The sequence below is a fragment of the Apteryx rowi genome, unplaced genomic scaffold (genome assembly GCF_003343035.1).
Source record: "Apteryx rowi isolate R43461 unplaced genomic scaffold, aptRow1 scaffold_8, whole genome shotgun sequence".
Taxonomy (NCBI): domain Eukaryota; kingdom Metazoa; phylum Chordata; class Aves; order Apterygiformes; family Apterygidae; genus Apteryx; species Apteryx rowi.
Genome location: NW_020451093.1, coordinates 2081491 through 2099474, shown reverse-complemented (window position 1 = coordinate 2099474; position 17984 = coordinate 2081491). Strand labels below are relative to the sequence as shown.

At 38.4% G+C, this 17984-nt stretch overlaps 1 protein-coding gene across 5 annotated transcripts in view; it reads right to left on the bottom strand.

Annotated features, from left to right (window-relative positions):
* MGAT5 (alpha-1,6-mannosylglycoprotein 6-beta-N-acetylglucosaminyltransferase) overlaps positions 1-17984 on the bottom strand; it is a 140226-nt gene that overhangs the window by 36349 nt on the left and 85893 nt on the right. For all 5 annotated transcript variants that reach the window (XR_003257297.1, XM_026088927.1, XM_026088928.1 and 2 more), the window contains exons 8-11: positions 17464-17633; positions 16475-16609; positions 9749-9882; positions 5651-5784 (exon numbers count right to left, since the gene is read on the bottom strand). Coding sequence is in view for 4 of the 5 variants with exons in the window: in XM_026088927.1 (XP_025944712.1) it covers positions 5651-5784; positions 9749-9882; positions 16475-16609; positions 17464-17633 (573 nt within the window). In the remaining variant the exon portion in view is untranslated. The remainder of the gene's footprint in view (positions 1-5650; positions 5785-9748; positions 9883-16474; positions 16610-17463; positions 17634-17984) is intronic.

The following is a 17984-nucleotide window of genomic DNA, read 5'->3' as shown; positions in this document are numbered from 1 at the left end:
AAGCTAGAGAATAGCTTCTGTCATTAACTACAGAAATCTGTAACTAATTAAGCTAGGATTCTTCAGCTTGGAAAAGGCAACTTGGCAGAATATAAAAGAGGTTTACAAAACCACGATTGGCATAAAGCACATGGATAGCGACGAATTATTCCTAATCTCTTCCAACACAAGAGAGGCCCAGACAAAGCTAGTAGGAGGCAGGTTTGGAAAAAGCAAAATTAATGGCTTTTCCTGCAACAGGTCAGAGGCTTGTGGGACTCCGTGACAAAGAATGCTGTGGAGGCAAGAAAGCTTGCACAGGTCCCAGATTAGACAAGTGCTTTGAAGAGCCCTCTAATTGAGCTCTCAAAAGTTTGTCAACAGACAGTTTATCAATAGACAACTAGACTCAGGAAATTCCCTACAGTGAAAACAGCTGGGGGGAGAGAAAATATGCAAGGGAAGTATTATGTAAACTTGCCATGCTCTTGCTCTTCCCTGAATGTCCATTTATGGCCTTTTGGTTAGATATCTACCACATATATTTGTACAAGACATACATTAGCATGTACATAGTATTTATTTGCACATAAATAATCTTTGCGTACAAAAAGAATAAAATGTCTCAGTAAAAACTGGTGTTCTTCACGATCTGCTGGAATTCCTGCTCATTCAGTTCCCTCTCCTCATCTTTAGCTATTTGAACACTCCTTGCTTATTTGAACACTCCTTTTTTTCATCCACGAAGTTTGCTCCAGCGCTTTGTCTGCACTAAGGTTTTTGCAAGCTTTGCCGATTTCATTGCCGTCAAATGCTCGCCAATGCCCGATGAGGAATTCCCTGTCCTTTGAATGAGAGTTTCCAGGACTAACAATGGGACAGACTTGTGCACTACAAGAGCTGAAGCAGAATACTGCAGGGGTACAGGAGAAAACAGGTGAGATCACAGGAACAAAAACAGTCCATGCGTTGTTATTGTGATAATCAAATAGTAGTAGATGATTGTGTTAACCAGTATCATTAACTTCATGAAGAACAACAAAGGCAAGTGCAAGGTCCTGCACCTAGGAAGGAATAACCCCATGCACCAGTACAGGTTGGGGGTTGACCTGCTAGAAAGCAGCTCTGCGGAGAAGGACCTGGGAGTGCTGGTGGACACCAAGTTAACCATGAGCCAACAACGTGCCCTTGTGGCCAAGAAGGCCAATGGTATCCTGGGGTGCATCAGGAAGAGTGTTGCCAGCAGGTCGAGCCCTGGTGAGGCCACATCTGGAGTAGTGTCCAGTTCTGGGCTCCTCAGTACAAGAGGGATGTGGCACTACTGGAGTGAGGCCAGCAGAGGGCTATGAAGATGATTAGGGGATTGGAACATCTCTCTTATGAGGAAAGGCTGAGAGAGCTGGGCCTGTTCTGCCTGGAGAAGAGAAGGCTGAGAGGGGATCTTATCAATGTATACAGATATCTAAAGGGAGGGTGTAGAGAAGATGGAGCCAGACTCTTCTCAGTGGTGCCCAGAGACAGGACACAAGGCAACGGGCACAAACTGAAATACAGGAAGTTCCATATGAATATGAGGAAAAACTTCTTTACTGTGAGGGTGACAGAGCACTGGAACAGGTTGCCCAGAGAGGTTGTGGAGTCTCCTTCTCTGGAGATATTCAAAACCTGCCTGGATGCAATCCTGTACAATGTGGTCTAGGTGACCCTGCTTGAGCAGGGGGGTTGGACTAGATGATCTCCAGAGGTCCCTTCCAACCTCAACCACTCTGTGATTCTGAGACTCTGTGATTATAAGACCTCACTAATTCATTTTGTAGGTGCAAAGTGCTGCAAAAAGAAAGGAAAAGCAAACAACCCAGGTGATCACTGACCTGTCCTTTCTTTAAAGTGGTTCTTAAAAAGCTATTTCAAAATAAGTGTTGAATAAGCCTTCAAAAGTGTACATATAAGATAGAAAAGGCCACAGTGCTGTTGCAAATTTGGAGGAAGATGAAATGAGAAGACGCCAAGACAAGTTTGTTGTGTGCTGACTGTGCAGGAGAGAAAGGGTGAGGATTTTTTCTCCCCTCTCTTCTGTATCTTCTAGCTTCAAACATGAAACAAAATGTTCAAACTATGTTGCTAATGATGAAGCACAAAAACCAATCAGAAGGAAATCAGAAGGAAGGCAAAGGCAACATTGGCTGCAACAAGACACTGATCTGCGCTAGTAATAGAAACACATCCTAGAAATACATTCTCCTCTGACTTATCCCCACTCTCTTCCTCCCACCCCATCCAACAAGGCACAGAATGGGGAAATTACATATATCCCAAGGAGCTATAAAGGGGAGAGGTTCAGCAAGAACAACCTTGATTATGTAATTTCCTGTTAAGAACAAGCTAAAAAGTAACAATCTCCTATATCCAATTCTTCAAAACTTGTTACGCAGACAGTAACCATTTAAGAATTCCCATCTTGTTAAGCAGCACTATTAACAAAACTTACTATTTTGCCTCTAAATATTTAAATATTTTTAGTGCAGCTGTACTTGAATACATTGCATACAAACTTTCTGCGGGTAAGCATCTTATGACTGTATATTACATGTTCAGGGCTATTTTCTGATACAGGCAAAATTGTCTTCTCTTGTGGCATTCCACAAAACAAAACACAGCAAATAATTTAAACTGAATCCTGACTCACTTTTCTACCAAGGACTGAGTGTAGAAATAACAGAATAGTATGATGTGGAGTTGCATGAAGAAGAACAAAGAAAAGACTTCTACCTAAACAGGAGTGAAGACAACATGAAAGGCTCCAAACATTCCCTTTTAATTGAAATGTTCTGTAATTAAAGCCAATTTTGATAATGGAGAGTATTATGGGTTTCACTTGCATTTTATTCATTCCATTTCACTCAGGCAGAGAGAGGTCGCTAGTCATTAGTACTGCCAGAAATCCCAGACAAAAACTCAAACCTTTGATTACAACACACACATTCAAAGCTTGGCAAATGTTGCCTTGATAGTTTACCTATAAGGATAACCTTTAGAAATGCACTTAGCGCCTCCTGTTTGTACTCCCAACCCACTTAAGACTGATTTAGTTAACAGAGTGAAATGATCAAGATGATCTAGGTTTCCTGCAGTCTCTACAGCATACATGCTTCATGATCTCCATCAAAACTTATCTGGACATCCCCACTATAAAATGGGATTAATGCCACTGGTCTCAGGCCATGGGCTGACATCTTTTTCTGTATCCAGCAGAACTGTCAGAAGAGCTCACTGTATTCCTCTCCCTGTTACTCATCATCTTCATATCAGAGTTTAATCCCACTCAAATGATGTGGCAAGGCAGAACGTTGCCTGTAAGCAATCCATAATTCTCTTTAGCTGCAATAAAGGAGGTTAGTTTAAACAATTTAAACAGGTGGTGCAAGCTAGCCAGTTCTGTCCAGTCATGCAGCATATCAGCAGAGCTGGGGATATGGAGATTTCTAGCAAAGTTAAAATGACAAGGAATTTGGAACCTTTTTTCTACAGGCCAAGCTGAATGCAGAAAAGGAGATAGATCCATAATTATGTGAAACCTTGACGGCAGTTAGCTATTCTGGTTCCCCCTCCAGGGGAAAAAGAAGATCACTCTGAACTGACAGTCTGGTATCTTGTGTGCATCTCAGTTCCATTTCAGATCCGACTGGTTTATTTGCAACGAGTTATTTGCCAGTGATATTCCTAAAAAGCCCCTCACTCTGGGATTCAGAACATTCTCCCCTCCACCCTGTGCTTCTCTTAATGACCGATTAGAAGCAGCAGTGACACATGTATTCAGTGGAGAGTACACTTTCGTTAATTGGCCATATCCAATATAAAGAAAAATAGCAGGATAAATAGATTAGTCTGGGTTCAGTACAAGCCATAGTGGCAGATGAAAAGAGCATTAAACTGGGGAAATGAAGGAAACATGAAATAAGCAAATTATACAGACACAAGACTAGTTCAAGCTTTCTGTTGATCAGAAGAATTGCATTTTTATCACTCTCAGTAAGACTTTCCACACTGTCACTGATGCAAGCCCTATCTGCAGTGATTGTACCGGTGCACAGGAAGCATGGGCATGCCAGACTGCAAGTTCCAGTTATGATGTGCTTGATGTTACAAGCATACAGTATACATTTTAATATGGCTAAATATTACATCATACATCTTGGAAGAAAAAAGGTAGGCAATATTTATAAAATGAAGCAGTGTCTTGAAGAGCAGCAGTTCCAAAAAAAGGACAGAAGGGTCTTGGCTGAGAAGTCATCTTGATATGAGTTCCCACTGGTGAAAAGGGGATATGTGTAATAACGCATACAGCGTTTCTTTTTCTTTTGGTGCTGGTATGGCCAATGTGCCCCTTGCTAGCATTCACATTTCAAGAAGAAAGTGAATAATCTTGAGAAGGTTCAGAGAAAACATATACACAAGAACACCTAAGGATTAGGAAGCACAAAGCTTTCAGTAGTTCAGTATAGGCTTTTCAGAAAGAAGACTTTGACTTCAACTTATACATTCCTACAGGGTAACAGAAACACTATCAATCCTGTAGACAAAGTGTATAATTGATACAAAGCATGGAAATTAAAAGTTTGGGAATCTGAATCAGAAATAATGTAGAAGTTTAAGAGAGAGGGCAATTACTTAAGGAGTTTACCAAGGAAAGTAGTGGAGCTTCCATTGCATGCTATTTAAAAATCAAGATTAGATATTCTTTTCCAAAAAGCCATGTTCTTGTCTGAATCAGCTCATGAATATCCCGTGTGTCATACAGAACCTCTGAGGCTAGACAGTTACAAGGCTCTCCTCCAGTCATATAAGCTATTAATACATACTGCTGAATTGATGCAGACAGAATAAACTGATACAGTTATATATGCCAGCTAAAAAATCCTGGTGACTAAGCAAAACCCTTGTTCTCAGATCCAACTACTACTCAACAGGTTGTTCTGCTGATATGTATTTCCTACCAATCAGGTCAGGAAGTATAGATGATCATTACGTCCAACTGTTCCTGAAAGACTGATAATAAGATCAGGAACTGAAAGTACAAGAGCTTCAGCCAGATGAAGACTCGAATTAAGGATCCCAGCTCTATTCCAAGCATTCAGCAGACAGAAGAACAAACTGCAAATGGGGAGATACCAAGACATTCTACAACACGAGCCAAACATGCACTCCTTCAAATTACTTTACTCCCATTACTTTAAACAGCTTCTGCATTTTCCAGTATTCTGATATCAGCACTGTAAAAACTTGTACTGTATTATTTTCTGGAGACAAAATAAGCATCCTAATTGTTTGCATATAAATCAAGCCCTTTGTCAAAGAAGGGAAATGGTACTCAACTCTCAGAATACCATGCACCTATATACAGCTACATACACTAGAAGCTTTTGCAGTTTTTCTTCTATCAGTGAAGAGTGCATAAAAAATAGTAAAGGATCTGTCTTGATTGAGGCAGGCAGATGTTTCCTCATCAGAAAGGCTCCAAAATGTTTAACTCAATTCTTTAAATATGTTTATTCCTCCCCCCCAAAAAAAACCTTAGTAGATTTTGAGAGAAGGGATACTCTAAGTTATGAGTTTTGCCTTATTATCTTGATCAAGAAAAATTTGACCACGTATATGAGGATGGAACACTCACCTTCCAGAAGCTATCCACTTTGCCATAAACTAGAGACTGATTCTGCCTTTTGATGTCATTAATGTGTTTAATGTCACTAGAATTCAGATGCTGCTCTACCACAAATCCAAGGAAGCTGTTATCCGGAGTATGAGCTGTAAGAAATAGAGCATATTCAAAATCTTTTAAAGTATCACTTAATATTATAAAAGTGTGGCTGTTGTCAGAAAAGTAAGAAACACGTTATTCAACAGCTCACTTCTTTACATGCATACTGAGATACACATTTGCCTGCTATATTATTATTAATAATTCTTATTAACTTTAAGTCCTGCTGCACATGTCTACTGAAGTAAGCTGTTATTTTCTGGCTCATTTCCTGCCTGCAATAAAAATTCTGTATCTGGACCTAGGCCAATGATAATGATTTTCTGTGTGCTCAGCTTTATTAATGGAGACAAGAGAACCAGAAGGAACCCAGCTTGACAATCTCAGAGAGCACAGCACCAACAGTTTAAAAAAACCAATGTATATATGCTTGAAAACAAAGCTCTAAGTTGCTGAATAGCATAAATAAACTTTAGTAACTTTTTTGGTTCATCTCATATATTGGAAGGGCTAACCCCAAACATCCAACTCGCTACACATTATGCATCCACCCCAATTATTAGCCTATGGTGTCAAACAAAACAAGAAATCAAAATACAGTTTTCACTGCTTCATTCACTCACTGATATCTATCATAAAATACTAAAAGGCGACAACTAAAGAAGTTAGCAAAAGTTCTGCATTAATCTAGTTCCCAGACAAATAAAGTGCATGCAAAGGATATGCAGTTTACTTGGAACTCATCTATATTATCTTTAGTCTCTACTGGTCTTTTTTCAGCAGTGACATCCAGTAATGCTAGCCACTGGTCTCCTCCCATGAGGAGCCACAGCTGTAGGCTCAGCACAACTAAGTTTCCTTTTCTCTTTTTGACAGTGTGTTTAATTCTAGGGATGGTCTCTAGTGTTCAAGGCTTCAGTTAAGAGCCATACCTACTGTATAAGATCTGTCCCAAAACATAGGGGGGTTTATGCATATCTAGAGAGTGTTATAGCCTCACAAGGCTACAGAGAAATATGCTGCAATAAATACTAGGAACTCCTACATAAGCCTTCCCCCTTTTTAATTCTGGCACACAAGTTGAAAACATTTTAGTAAGCACACTTGGCAAAGTAAAAACAAAACCAAAAAACAAAAGAAAAAGAACGACAACAGAAGCCCAGGCAGACATGACACATGCCATGCACATGCAGACATGACAAATGCCATGCTAAACCTACATTCAGAGTTCTAAAAGAAAAAAAGTCTATTGCAACTATGAGTTTTTTCTTGTTGATTCTTGAAAATCAGCCAACTGCATAATGCAGTAGAAGAGAAGTCATACACAGTGTATATTTTCCTCTGTCATTAAATTTAGTCTTTCCAATGACAATTACTCTTTTTCACAAAAAATTCCTCAGCAGCAGCCAGGCACTCGCTCAGCTCCAAGGACTTGTTAGAATTTAGCATAACAAATGGCACAGTGCAAATATGCCTCAGAAGAGCATTTTTCCATCCTTTCATGTTTTTGGATAACAGACTGCATTCAAAGGAGAAGCAAGGCAGTACATACTCAAAAGAAAAAAAAACTTTATTAAAGTTAGCACTTATGATCAACTGGTGGTATTCACCGCCTCAAAGACCATTGACAGGAAGCATTCAGAAGGATATTTAAGCAAGACCATGCACTTTTACAAGCACTAGTGCTGTTATTTTGCATAAAAGAATTTAAAAAACATAAAAAGGGAACAAACTCATGCTTCAGAAAGACTCAGAGAACATGGTGAAGCAATTTGCTAATATACCACAAGTTAGAATATGGCTTGCTTGTTGTTCACTAATAATCTTCAGCCCTTATAACCAGAGTCCTCAAAACACAGTAAGAGTCTGTGGATTTTGGGAAGCTGTTCAGGGTTCCAAACTAAGATAAAATCCTTACTGATGCACAACAAACTTTTTAATCACAACCCAATAAAGACTGTGCTACCTCTGCAACAGAGAAAATAAATAAATAAATAAATAAATAAATAAATAAATAAATTTTAAGTATCACAAAACATGCTGACTCTTTTGCACCTAGTACAAAAAGAAGAAAAATCCTTGAAAAATCTATTGCACTGTAACCACTCATGCTTCAGAATGAGTTTGCTTGTAATCTACTTACCACTTTTCCTGCAGGGGAAAAAACAGCAGTCATTTCTAGTATTAAAAACCTGAAATGGTTATTTCTTCAAGTTCCAACACAGTTTGACTATTCTGATAATTCATTATGATCTGATTTACTCTGAACAAGAGAATGTAACAGTCACCTGTAACAGAGGCGACATAACAGAGAATTTCTCTGTGGGAAAAGTTTACCTTCTTCCACATTTCATGGAGTGGGGCTGAGCAGAGCACACTCAGAGCACACAGCTGGACCACAAGTATTCACGCAACTACTTTCCTCAAGTGCACCATCACCTTGTGCGCTCTCTTGAGCAGGACCTCACACACAAATTTCTGAACAACCGGACTACTTAAGCACAGCACAATCAAGCCTAGGGCTTCCATTCAGGACATAAACCAACAAATATTAGCTAAGGTCTGAGGAAGTAAAAAGCAAAGTCTGTGGATGCGGAACACATTCTGTGGATGGTCTATTACCATCCAGGCAAAAACTCTGTAACCACTTCCAAGCCACATTTCCTCACCCTGCTTTTTGTTACTTGCTTTTAAACAAGTGTGAATGCAGTCTTTTATCTGCTGAACAACCTTCACTTATATTTCTTTGGAAAAACTTGCACAGAAAATGTTGACAGACAAAACATGCCTCTTCCAAGAATTTTACAGGGCAGCTAAATTCAAAGGCATGTCAACCAGACACCAGTGTGTATACTTCTGTTACGAAGAGTGAAAAGTTTGTGAGGTCTGTTCAGAGAGAACTGTACTTGCCCTGGCCTTGGTTTTAGATATGGAATCCTACCAAACTTCACGGGTCATGCTGGGCACTATCAAGAGTTTCTTTATAGACTTGGCCTGAGATGCAGCTGCACACAACCCGCTCTTTCCTTTTTGCTAAACCTCACTCCCCTCAAGCTGGCTGGGCATGGTGAGGCTTTTTGCACCCTCCAGAGATAACAAACTTGAATAACCACTACACGCAAAAAAAAGATCCTTAATTTCTAGAACCTAACCCCATAAAGTCAAAGACTAGGGCCAGAGTAGGTCACTGAAAACATTTAATCAGACCCAATTCGTACACAGTTCAGAGATTGTTTTTGCTGAGTTTCTGTTTTAGTTCTTCTATTTGGAAGATATTTAATGATGTTTCAAAAATGTACAGCAGTAGTGAAATACACTAATCCACTTTTGAATTGTTCAAATATTTAGTTATTCTCACATTCTAGTTTTTCAATAGCTTTGTACATCACTGGGATAAAAATCTGAATCAGTTCACCTCAGGATGAATGTTCCCAAAAGGAAAACAAGTTAGATGATAATCTTGACAGTATCTGCCAAAAAATTACGGAGACAAAAATCATTTTTGCTGAGTACCAGTTTATGAATCTTGAATGTAAAGAAATAGAAAAGGAATTGTGCTGCTCAGTTGTTGAGGAAAAAAGGCAGAAATACAATAACACAGTCAAAATCTTCAGCTTAATATGACTACATATAAGAACAATGCAGTTTATAAAAATGCAATCACTCTAGCAAGTACCTCAAAAACCTGTCACACTGTAGCAGGATTTGAGAAGCCAAAAATGAGAAAAGTGAACTCAGAGACACTTGAAGGAAAAGCCAATCACCACTTTCTGTAGGTAACCTGAGATAAAACTTCCCTGCTATTATTTATATTAATCTCACATTGTGCTTTTCAGATTTCTGAATGAAAGTACTACAGAGATTTTGCACAGTCTACAGGCAATTATGAATCATCCCATCTCCCTACATTTTATGAAACCATGAACTGGCCTTTAATAATACAAAAAATCTTCTCAATGAGAACATTCCTTTCTTAAGTGCCAAATTATTTTTGAATCCAGGGATACTTACGGAACATTGTATAAAACTGCTGTGGATTCAGGTTCCATTTTCCCCATGGTGTCTTGTGACCTTTAGATTGGGCATAATGGGCATGGTTAAACTCTGGTTCAGTTCCAAAGGAATCCAGAACTCTTAACATGCACCTGAAAGAAAAAAAAATTCTCTAGGTATATATACATATGTATATAAATGAATAAATGTAGTTACAATAATTAGTGAGGTTTGTTTTGTTTGGGTTTGCAACTATGCATGATGTATACTTTTTAATTTCAAATGTTTCTGTTCATATTACATTCACAAAGACATTATAAAGATCAGAAAATTCAAGGATTTATCAGACATTCAAATAGCAGTCCTGCAGTTTATTTGGGTCTCTTTATTCCGACAGAAAGGAGTCATGCTTGAACACCTAAGTAGAGGTTATGAGAACGCTACGGTGATCATCTACATTTCTGAAGCTCTGCAGGAGAATTTAGGCAGGAAAAGGAGGACTCTCCTTCATCCATTTCCTACTGTTCTCGCGTACTACTACAAAACCAGTGCAACAGCCAAGGGTCATGTGCCAAGAAGATCAGAGCAGAACAGTACTTTGTCTTTAGACAACTGTATTTTGTCTCCTGATTCTCACTTTTGGGTCAGTCAGATCTACTGCAGAAGCACTGAAGAGTTTAGTTTGCTGAACGCTTGCAGTCAGACAGGATATTTATTTGTTTATGAATCGTTTTATCGCATTTCTGAAGAAACAATACAGAAGCCAAATGTCTACAACAACCTGACCTAAAAACAGAAAGCTTGGCAGTAGATTACGAAGGGTCTAGATAAGAAACTCAAACTAAATCTTTTACGTAAAGTCCTATTAATTCCTTGAAAAAAAAGTTTATTTCATTTAGGACTTGTTCCTTTCAAAAAGGGCCAGAAGACATAAAAGGCGCCAAATTCTTGACATGAAAAAAGAGGGCAAACTGCAGCAGACACGTTCTAGAACTGATGTTCCAAAAATGCAGTCCCCTAAGCTTTTGATATTGCTTAGACAAGAACTTTTTTTGTGGCCATCATACTGACCATTAGCTCCACTGCAAGTGATCTATATTGTATGGATCCAAAGTTGTCGTCCCTACCATTTTTCAGCATCCACAAACAAAATTTTGGGAAGAGATTTATATAGGATGTGTAGGGTCATGTGTCACATTGCATTATGCTGTGCAGACATGAACTCTATCACTGCGCATCATGTCACCGGGCTTGTATGTGCTAAGAGACACAACCACAGGGGTGACATGGAAGGCAGAGAGCTGCAAAAGTTTCTATCAAAAGTGGCAGTATTTCCCAGTCTTCAAAATTTCCCATGCCTCAAGCCCATATACATTCTCTTAAGTAAAACACCATTTTTGTGGCTTCAAAATGCGAAAGAACTTAGTCCCAAAGAAATGTTTACAGACTTCTTATATACTGTTCCTTTCACTTAGGTATCAGATTGAAAAAAAAAGAGCAACAGCAACTTTTAAACTTTCACATGAAATGCCACCTTTGTATTTGAGAATACAGAACAGAGCAAATTTAATTTTTTTTAATCTTTATGAAGATCTTCCAAGAAAAATGAAAGTCAAAATATACAACACATTCTGATTCACCAAACAACAAAGCTGACAGCTCAGTTTGTGCGTTGTGTAATCCAGTGTTTTATGTCAATGGTTCTCAGTGCAAATATTTTACAATGGTGGCAATTATCTCTGCATCATACAAAATACTCCAGCAGGACCAAAACAGCTTCTGCGGTGATCAGTCAGACAGTAATAAAAGCCCTCTTATTTCTTGGCTGGCCTTAAAACAGAATTCTTATCAAATACACAGCTTTTGGCCAGGTGCATGAGTGCAGACAAATGAGAAAATGGGCAGAGGCTACTGAAAAACCCTAACACTGCTGGAGTTTGTTAAATCACGCATATAAGAAGCATTAAGTTGCATGCTATCATCTCCACGTGCTTTGTTTCCTCTCTCATTTTTCCCCTGTATTGAGCTGTAAGGTATGTAGCACTAACTGTTCATAGCGATACGAGTTACTATATCCAATATGCAGCAGGGCTCTGAGCAGCAGGACAGGAAACGCGAGGGAGGCTGCAACAGGCAGCAAGCTCAACCGGGAAGCAGGGAAAACAAAGCATGTGTTTAAACGAATAGGGTGTGAAGAAAGTCAGAAATGTAAGAGAAAAAGATCACAGCAGAAAGCATGTGTGCAGAAAGGGTATGAGATGTCAAAAGTTTAAAGTGATGAACCTAACACCTGAAATACAGCAGAAAAGAACTAGGAAAGTACCATATTCTCTTTTTGTTTCACTTAGCTGTTTGAATCTCTTTAAATTTAACAGTTTAACACATAATATTTTAGTATTTCTAAAGTGAAATAATTCTTATTTCAAAAAACAAAAGGCAGTGAAATATTTTAAATCCAAATGTCAAATCAGTGAGATTTTTATTTCAGTTTTTCAATCAATTTCCCCTTCCTTCCCAAAATGTCACCCTGCGTTAGTAGGGAAGTTGCAGAGAATTACAGCATGCCTTGGAACTGGTGTCAGACTGGTAAGACTATTCAATGACGTGCTTGGTCGACTCAAAACAGATTTAATTTAAAAACCAGACAGTCACATATCTCCTCTTTAAAAATGCTAAACAGAACCATTCTTAAATGTTAAGAAAATAACTAAAATACTGAGAACTAGTGTGTGTGTGTGTGTGTGTGTGTGTGTGTATAAAAAAATATATATATTTTTTGTTTAATCAACTAAAGCCAGGCAGTATTTAAAACCAAGTATGAAATTTCTCTCACACCCAACAGCTTGAAAGCAAGAGACTTCACTGTCACAGAACACGGAGGGCTGTTCTTGGCCACACTAGCGTGACACCACTCGATATTCTACACTGAGTGTGCCAGAAAGCACTCTTCCGTCTACAAAAGATCTCTATAAACCATATGTGATTTCTTAAGAAGCGCCCTCCCCCCCAAAAATACCCCCCAAAAACATCAACCAACTAACCAAACGATCGATGGGTCGCAAACTGCTTACAGAAACATCCACATTATTGTTTTCTTTATTCTAACATATAAGTGAAAACATTGGGGCCTATAAGAAAAAAGGACAAAAGGAACCCAGGATTAGCACTGTTCTTAAAGTAACTAATTTGTATGTACCTATACGCATTTATTTGTATCCTCCTGAGGTTCCAGTTCTCTACTGCCACTTCCTCCTTGCCTGCACTAGCAGCACGGTCCGGCAGCGCTCATCACTGTGCGCACCTAGCGGCTGTGCCAGAGTAAACCACAAAATAAAGGGTAGGCACATGCCAATGGCCGTGGACAGACCAAAGCCAAGTGCCTGGCAGCAAGTTGGCCGATCCGCAGCCAGCTCCCAGCTGGAAGCTCTGTGGCTGCACGAGCGGAGGCACAGCACCGTGCCACCACGGACACACAGGCTCCAGGCTGCTCCGGCTTGGCTCCGGCCAGGTCAGACCGTGGGCAGCTCATGTCTGCCGACAGCAGTCGCTGTGGATGCGCACATTAACTTTCAGGCAGCTCCGTATTTGAATTTCAAATGTAAAAACTTAGTCAGAAAGCATCCCTCCTAAAACAGATATATTCTACAGAACATATAAGAAGCAGGAATGCTGCTCATTTTTCATGATACCTGTCATGTTAATTTATTTCAAAAATAAAGCCAGTTAGATTTTTGGCATATGGGAATGAGTCATTGCTAGAGAGACTGTAAAAAAATGAAAAAATGCCAGATTCTTATGTGCAGTATGGAGGATGCGGGTGCTAAGAAAGGCGATGAGCTGTACTTCTCAAACTATATTAAGCCGCTAATTTTTATATTTCCTTGACAAGATCCTTCAGCATTTTTATGGGCCTGTTGCTTCATTGCACATAAATCACTTCCAAATATCCAGACTTCAGAACTGAAATATACTGCGTGTCCACGCAATCTTCTGCTGGAAAGTAAGGTGCACGCAGAAAACAAGGTCTGTTTTGGTGCACTCAAGTTATTGACAGCACCAACGATACCACAGGAAAAGTACGTACTACCTAGAGTCACTGGTGCTACAAACTTCACGCGTATAAAACGGTATTCTGGTTGTTCAGAAATATTCACCTCCCACAGCAGCAGGGTCATTCTTTTTGAGCTGGCAGTCCTGGAAACCTGACTTGCAATCACCAGCAATTTCCTCAGGGTTCAAGTTCTCTCACAAAGAATATACGGCACTTAATGCCAAAGAGACTGTTTTGAAGGCATAATTTTGTTCTACCACTCTATTCCAGTGTGAAGTCAATAAGTAGTTTTAATTTATTTACATTTGAGTCTGGCCTGCACAAAACTGACTGTGCTAACCAGCACGTTTGCTGAAAAAGTATATGGCATAAAGGAAAGCACGTCCTTCAAGAAAAGAATTATTCCTCCTGATATTAAATACTACGGAGCGAAGCAAAGTTTGTAAAGAACAAGGGCTAGACGGCAGCTATATTTATGATCCTGTTTATTTTCCTGGAATGAAATCAACAAAATACGTAAACATTGTTTTTTATACTGGGCTTCCTCATTTTAACTTGCAAATTCTTGTTACTCTGACAAAGTTTATGAGGTAACTTACGATGCTGAGAGGAAAAATCACTGCAACAGGATCCTTAAATAGGAGATAGCTCGCATGAAGCTATGAATTAGTTCTGCTCTAATCGATTCTGGTAAAGTCTCTGCAAGAATACTGGACCCAGTTTTGCACCCTGAACTTCAAGAACGGTATCAGCTAATTAGAGAGAACTGCTGTAAGTGCAACAAGTGGGATCAGAGGTCTACCAAACACGAACTATACAGAGCGATCCAAGACCCTGAATTTGTTTATTTTGAAGAAAAGTAAGTTGAAAGAGAGGTACAATAGAAAGTATTCTAAAGGTTGGTAGAGAAAGGGAATAATTTTTTCTTCAGACTTTTCAGTCTTCAGATCTTCATATTTTTTCTTCTGAGGGGGATGGAGCAAGTAGTAATGGGCTTAAACTGCAGTTTGCAAGAAATCGGGCCAAGAAAAACATTTTAAAAGAAGAGTTTAACAGTGTAAAACAATGGCCGGGGGATCTTTTGAAGTCTTCAACAAAAGATTCAGCAAACATCTCTCAAGAAGGACAAACACAGCTGATACTACTTTTCAGCGGGAGTATGGGCTAGATGAGGTCCTTTCAACCCCTAGAAATCTAATGCTGTGGAAAAAAAGGCATTAAGCCATTTTTTTTCCTTCTTCAAAAGCATACCAAAAACCTCCTATACTACATAAAGTATTTGTTTAGAGCTAAATTTAATTTTGCTCTCTTAAACCAGAAAGAGTCAGTCATTACCACAAATTAGAAATCAATGAAAACTAGATTGACAGTTTAAGATTTAATGATTCATGAAATAAGCAGGAAAAATTGAACAACTAATCTAATAATCTCAGGTCATGGCATTTTTCCATATCTTCATTACAGAATATACTGGAAACTGGAAGCAAAAGGGAAGAAACATTTTAAAATTAAAAATATATTTTATATCCCTTCTACAATAGTGCATGTGACCACCTACTGACAATCACATCTGGCTGCCAGCCAGCCAACTGTAGCGCAGTAGAAAATAAGATGAGATTTATTAGCAGGCTGCTAAAAACAAGATATCCATTTATTTCTCTGTTTCAAAAAAGAGACTAAGAGTAATCTCTTCTGCAATGTTGATCACGGTAGTCCCATGTAAAATTATGCTGAAAAGATGCAATGCTCTAGAAAATCTTGAGGTAGGGACAAAATAACTTTTCTGCCTTCAGAGAACACCTTTCAGTACCCTGCATCCAGCAGGATTTACTGGACTATATGGGTCTCAGAACATCACTAATTTGATTAGGTGCAGAAAAATCAAAGCCAGTGAGTTAGATTTGTTTTCATTTGGTGTAGATACATATTAGAACAACATGTGAGCCTTGCTGATGTACGGTTATGACAAAAAGAAATGCATCTAGAAAACGGTATTCAATAAGGCGGCTATACAAACTAATTTCTACTGACCTCCACCATCTTCCATTCCTAACGAAAGGATGCTTATAGATTATAGAAACAACAACAACTGCAATTACCAGCAGGTTTATTTTTTAGACCTGCTCCTGAAGGTGAGTCCCTCTCAGCATTTTATGGGAAGGGACAGAAAAAAAAAAAAATCACATTGTTACAGTTACAGTTATTTAGTACCCATTATAATAGACATATCTCCACAGCCATCAATCTGTATTTCAGTATGGCTACAAGCACTAACAGTTAGACAAACATACATGTAGTACTTCAACTAAAAAACTACATCCAATCATCTTTCAGCTCATCTATTAAATCAGTGAAAAAAATTGTGGGGGGGGGTGGTAAAGAAGAGGGGGAAAGAAAACAACGATGACGACTCAACAAGATAACGTAATACAATAATATTAAAAATGCTTGAAAATACTATAATGTATCTGGGCCACTGTCTTCCAAATTTGCCAGAGGGAAAGAAAGATGGTATGCAACAAAGAGAGCCCCTTTATTCCTAAGACTGAAGGGCAGAGAGCTACATTTTTACTTTCAAATAAATTCAATTTCACATGGATGTACTCACTTCAGTATTTTGTATACTTATACATGTTGTTCAAGAAAAGCTCTTTAACAAAGCAATTAAGAGGTCAGATGAGTGTCATACTTACTGGTAATGTACCCATGATGGACCAAGAGTTTTCTTAAACTGAGTGAGTCCCACAATATCAATGTAAATGAGTTCTACAACTTTATCCCCCTGGGTAGGGCAGCCAGATCTGTTACCTACAACCTTCTTCATAATTCTAAACAAAACAAAAAAAGAAGGAATATGTAGAAGTATTACTTCCCAAATACCTTGAATTCATGCTATAATACTATTTACAGTCATAATTCATCTTTCAAAAAAAGCCTTATTCTAATTTTCTTTTTAAATCAAGACCCTCAGCATTTATTGAAGAACTGTTTACGCATGAATAAGACAATAATTTTCACTAAAAACCTCATCTAGTCTAAACAAGAGCATAATACAGTTGGAATGTTTAAAAAGAATGTATTTTGGAATGATCTGAAATAATTTCTGACTTCTATTGACAGCTTTATGATGTAAGAGCTCTCTATAAGAAGGTGCTGTCACATTTTCTATAAAAGTGAGAGCTACAGAAAAAGATATATGTGCTCAAACTTAAAACAGATACATTATGCTGAACTAATAGGCAAGCAAGACAAAGACAACTGAGGTAGTAATTTGACCAAACATAGACAAATAACTGTGTCAAAAGTAATGTGTTTAAAGGATTTACATTTTTAATTTAAAACTAGATACTGAGTGAAGAATAGCAGAAATTGAAGAAGAGGACACAGAAATAGGCTAGTCTATAAAACCTCTTACTGCAGCTGCTTAAAAACCTGGTAAGTTGCTTAGTTTGAGTTTTCCAGCACTCATTTACAAAGCCTCAGGAGCCTGAAGCTACAGTGAAAACATATTATCCTTTTCATACCATATATATTTAGCTCATGAAAATGATCTCATTGTCTTTTTAGTGAACTACCAGTTTCATTTTATGCTTTAAGAAATTATATCCTGGACTAATAGAGGCTTCAAGAGTTTACAATTTCTTTTGTATTCTAGTTTCAAAATTGAAAGCAATCTCCTTACTCCTTGAGCTCTGCCAGTGAAGCTGAAATCCTGATGTCATGTCCCAGTAAGTAGAGAGATGTAATTAAATCACTCCACTGGACTAATTCTCCAAGTGGGCCACCACTGAACGCATTCTCTGCAATCTTGAACCCAGATTCTTTTGTCAAAAGTCCCAAATGAACAAGAATCTGAAAAAGAAAGTTGTACATGAGAGTTATTGACATTAAACATGCAACTAGTATACCTCACAGCATTTTCTCTTAAATTTTGACTGTGGCCAGGCTCCCTCCCCCACCAAAAAAACCCCACACCCCAAAACCCCCTTAATGTGAGACCTTATAATTTAATTGTGTGACAGACTTCTAGAACAGTAATTATAAGAATGTTTTCACATTGTTTGGGGCTATTATATGCCACTAGATCAGTAAGTAAACAAAAACAAAATGACAAAAAAGGAGTTATTCACAAAACAAATTGTTATGCTGCATAGAAAGTCATGGCTCATATTAGCTTATTCTAATATAACCACTTACATTCTC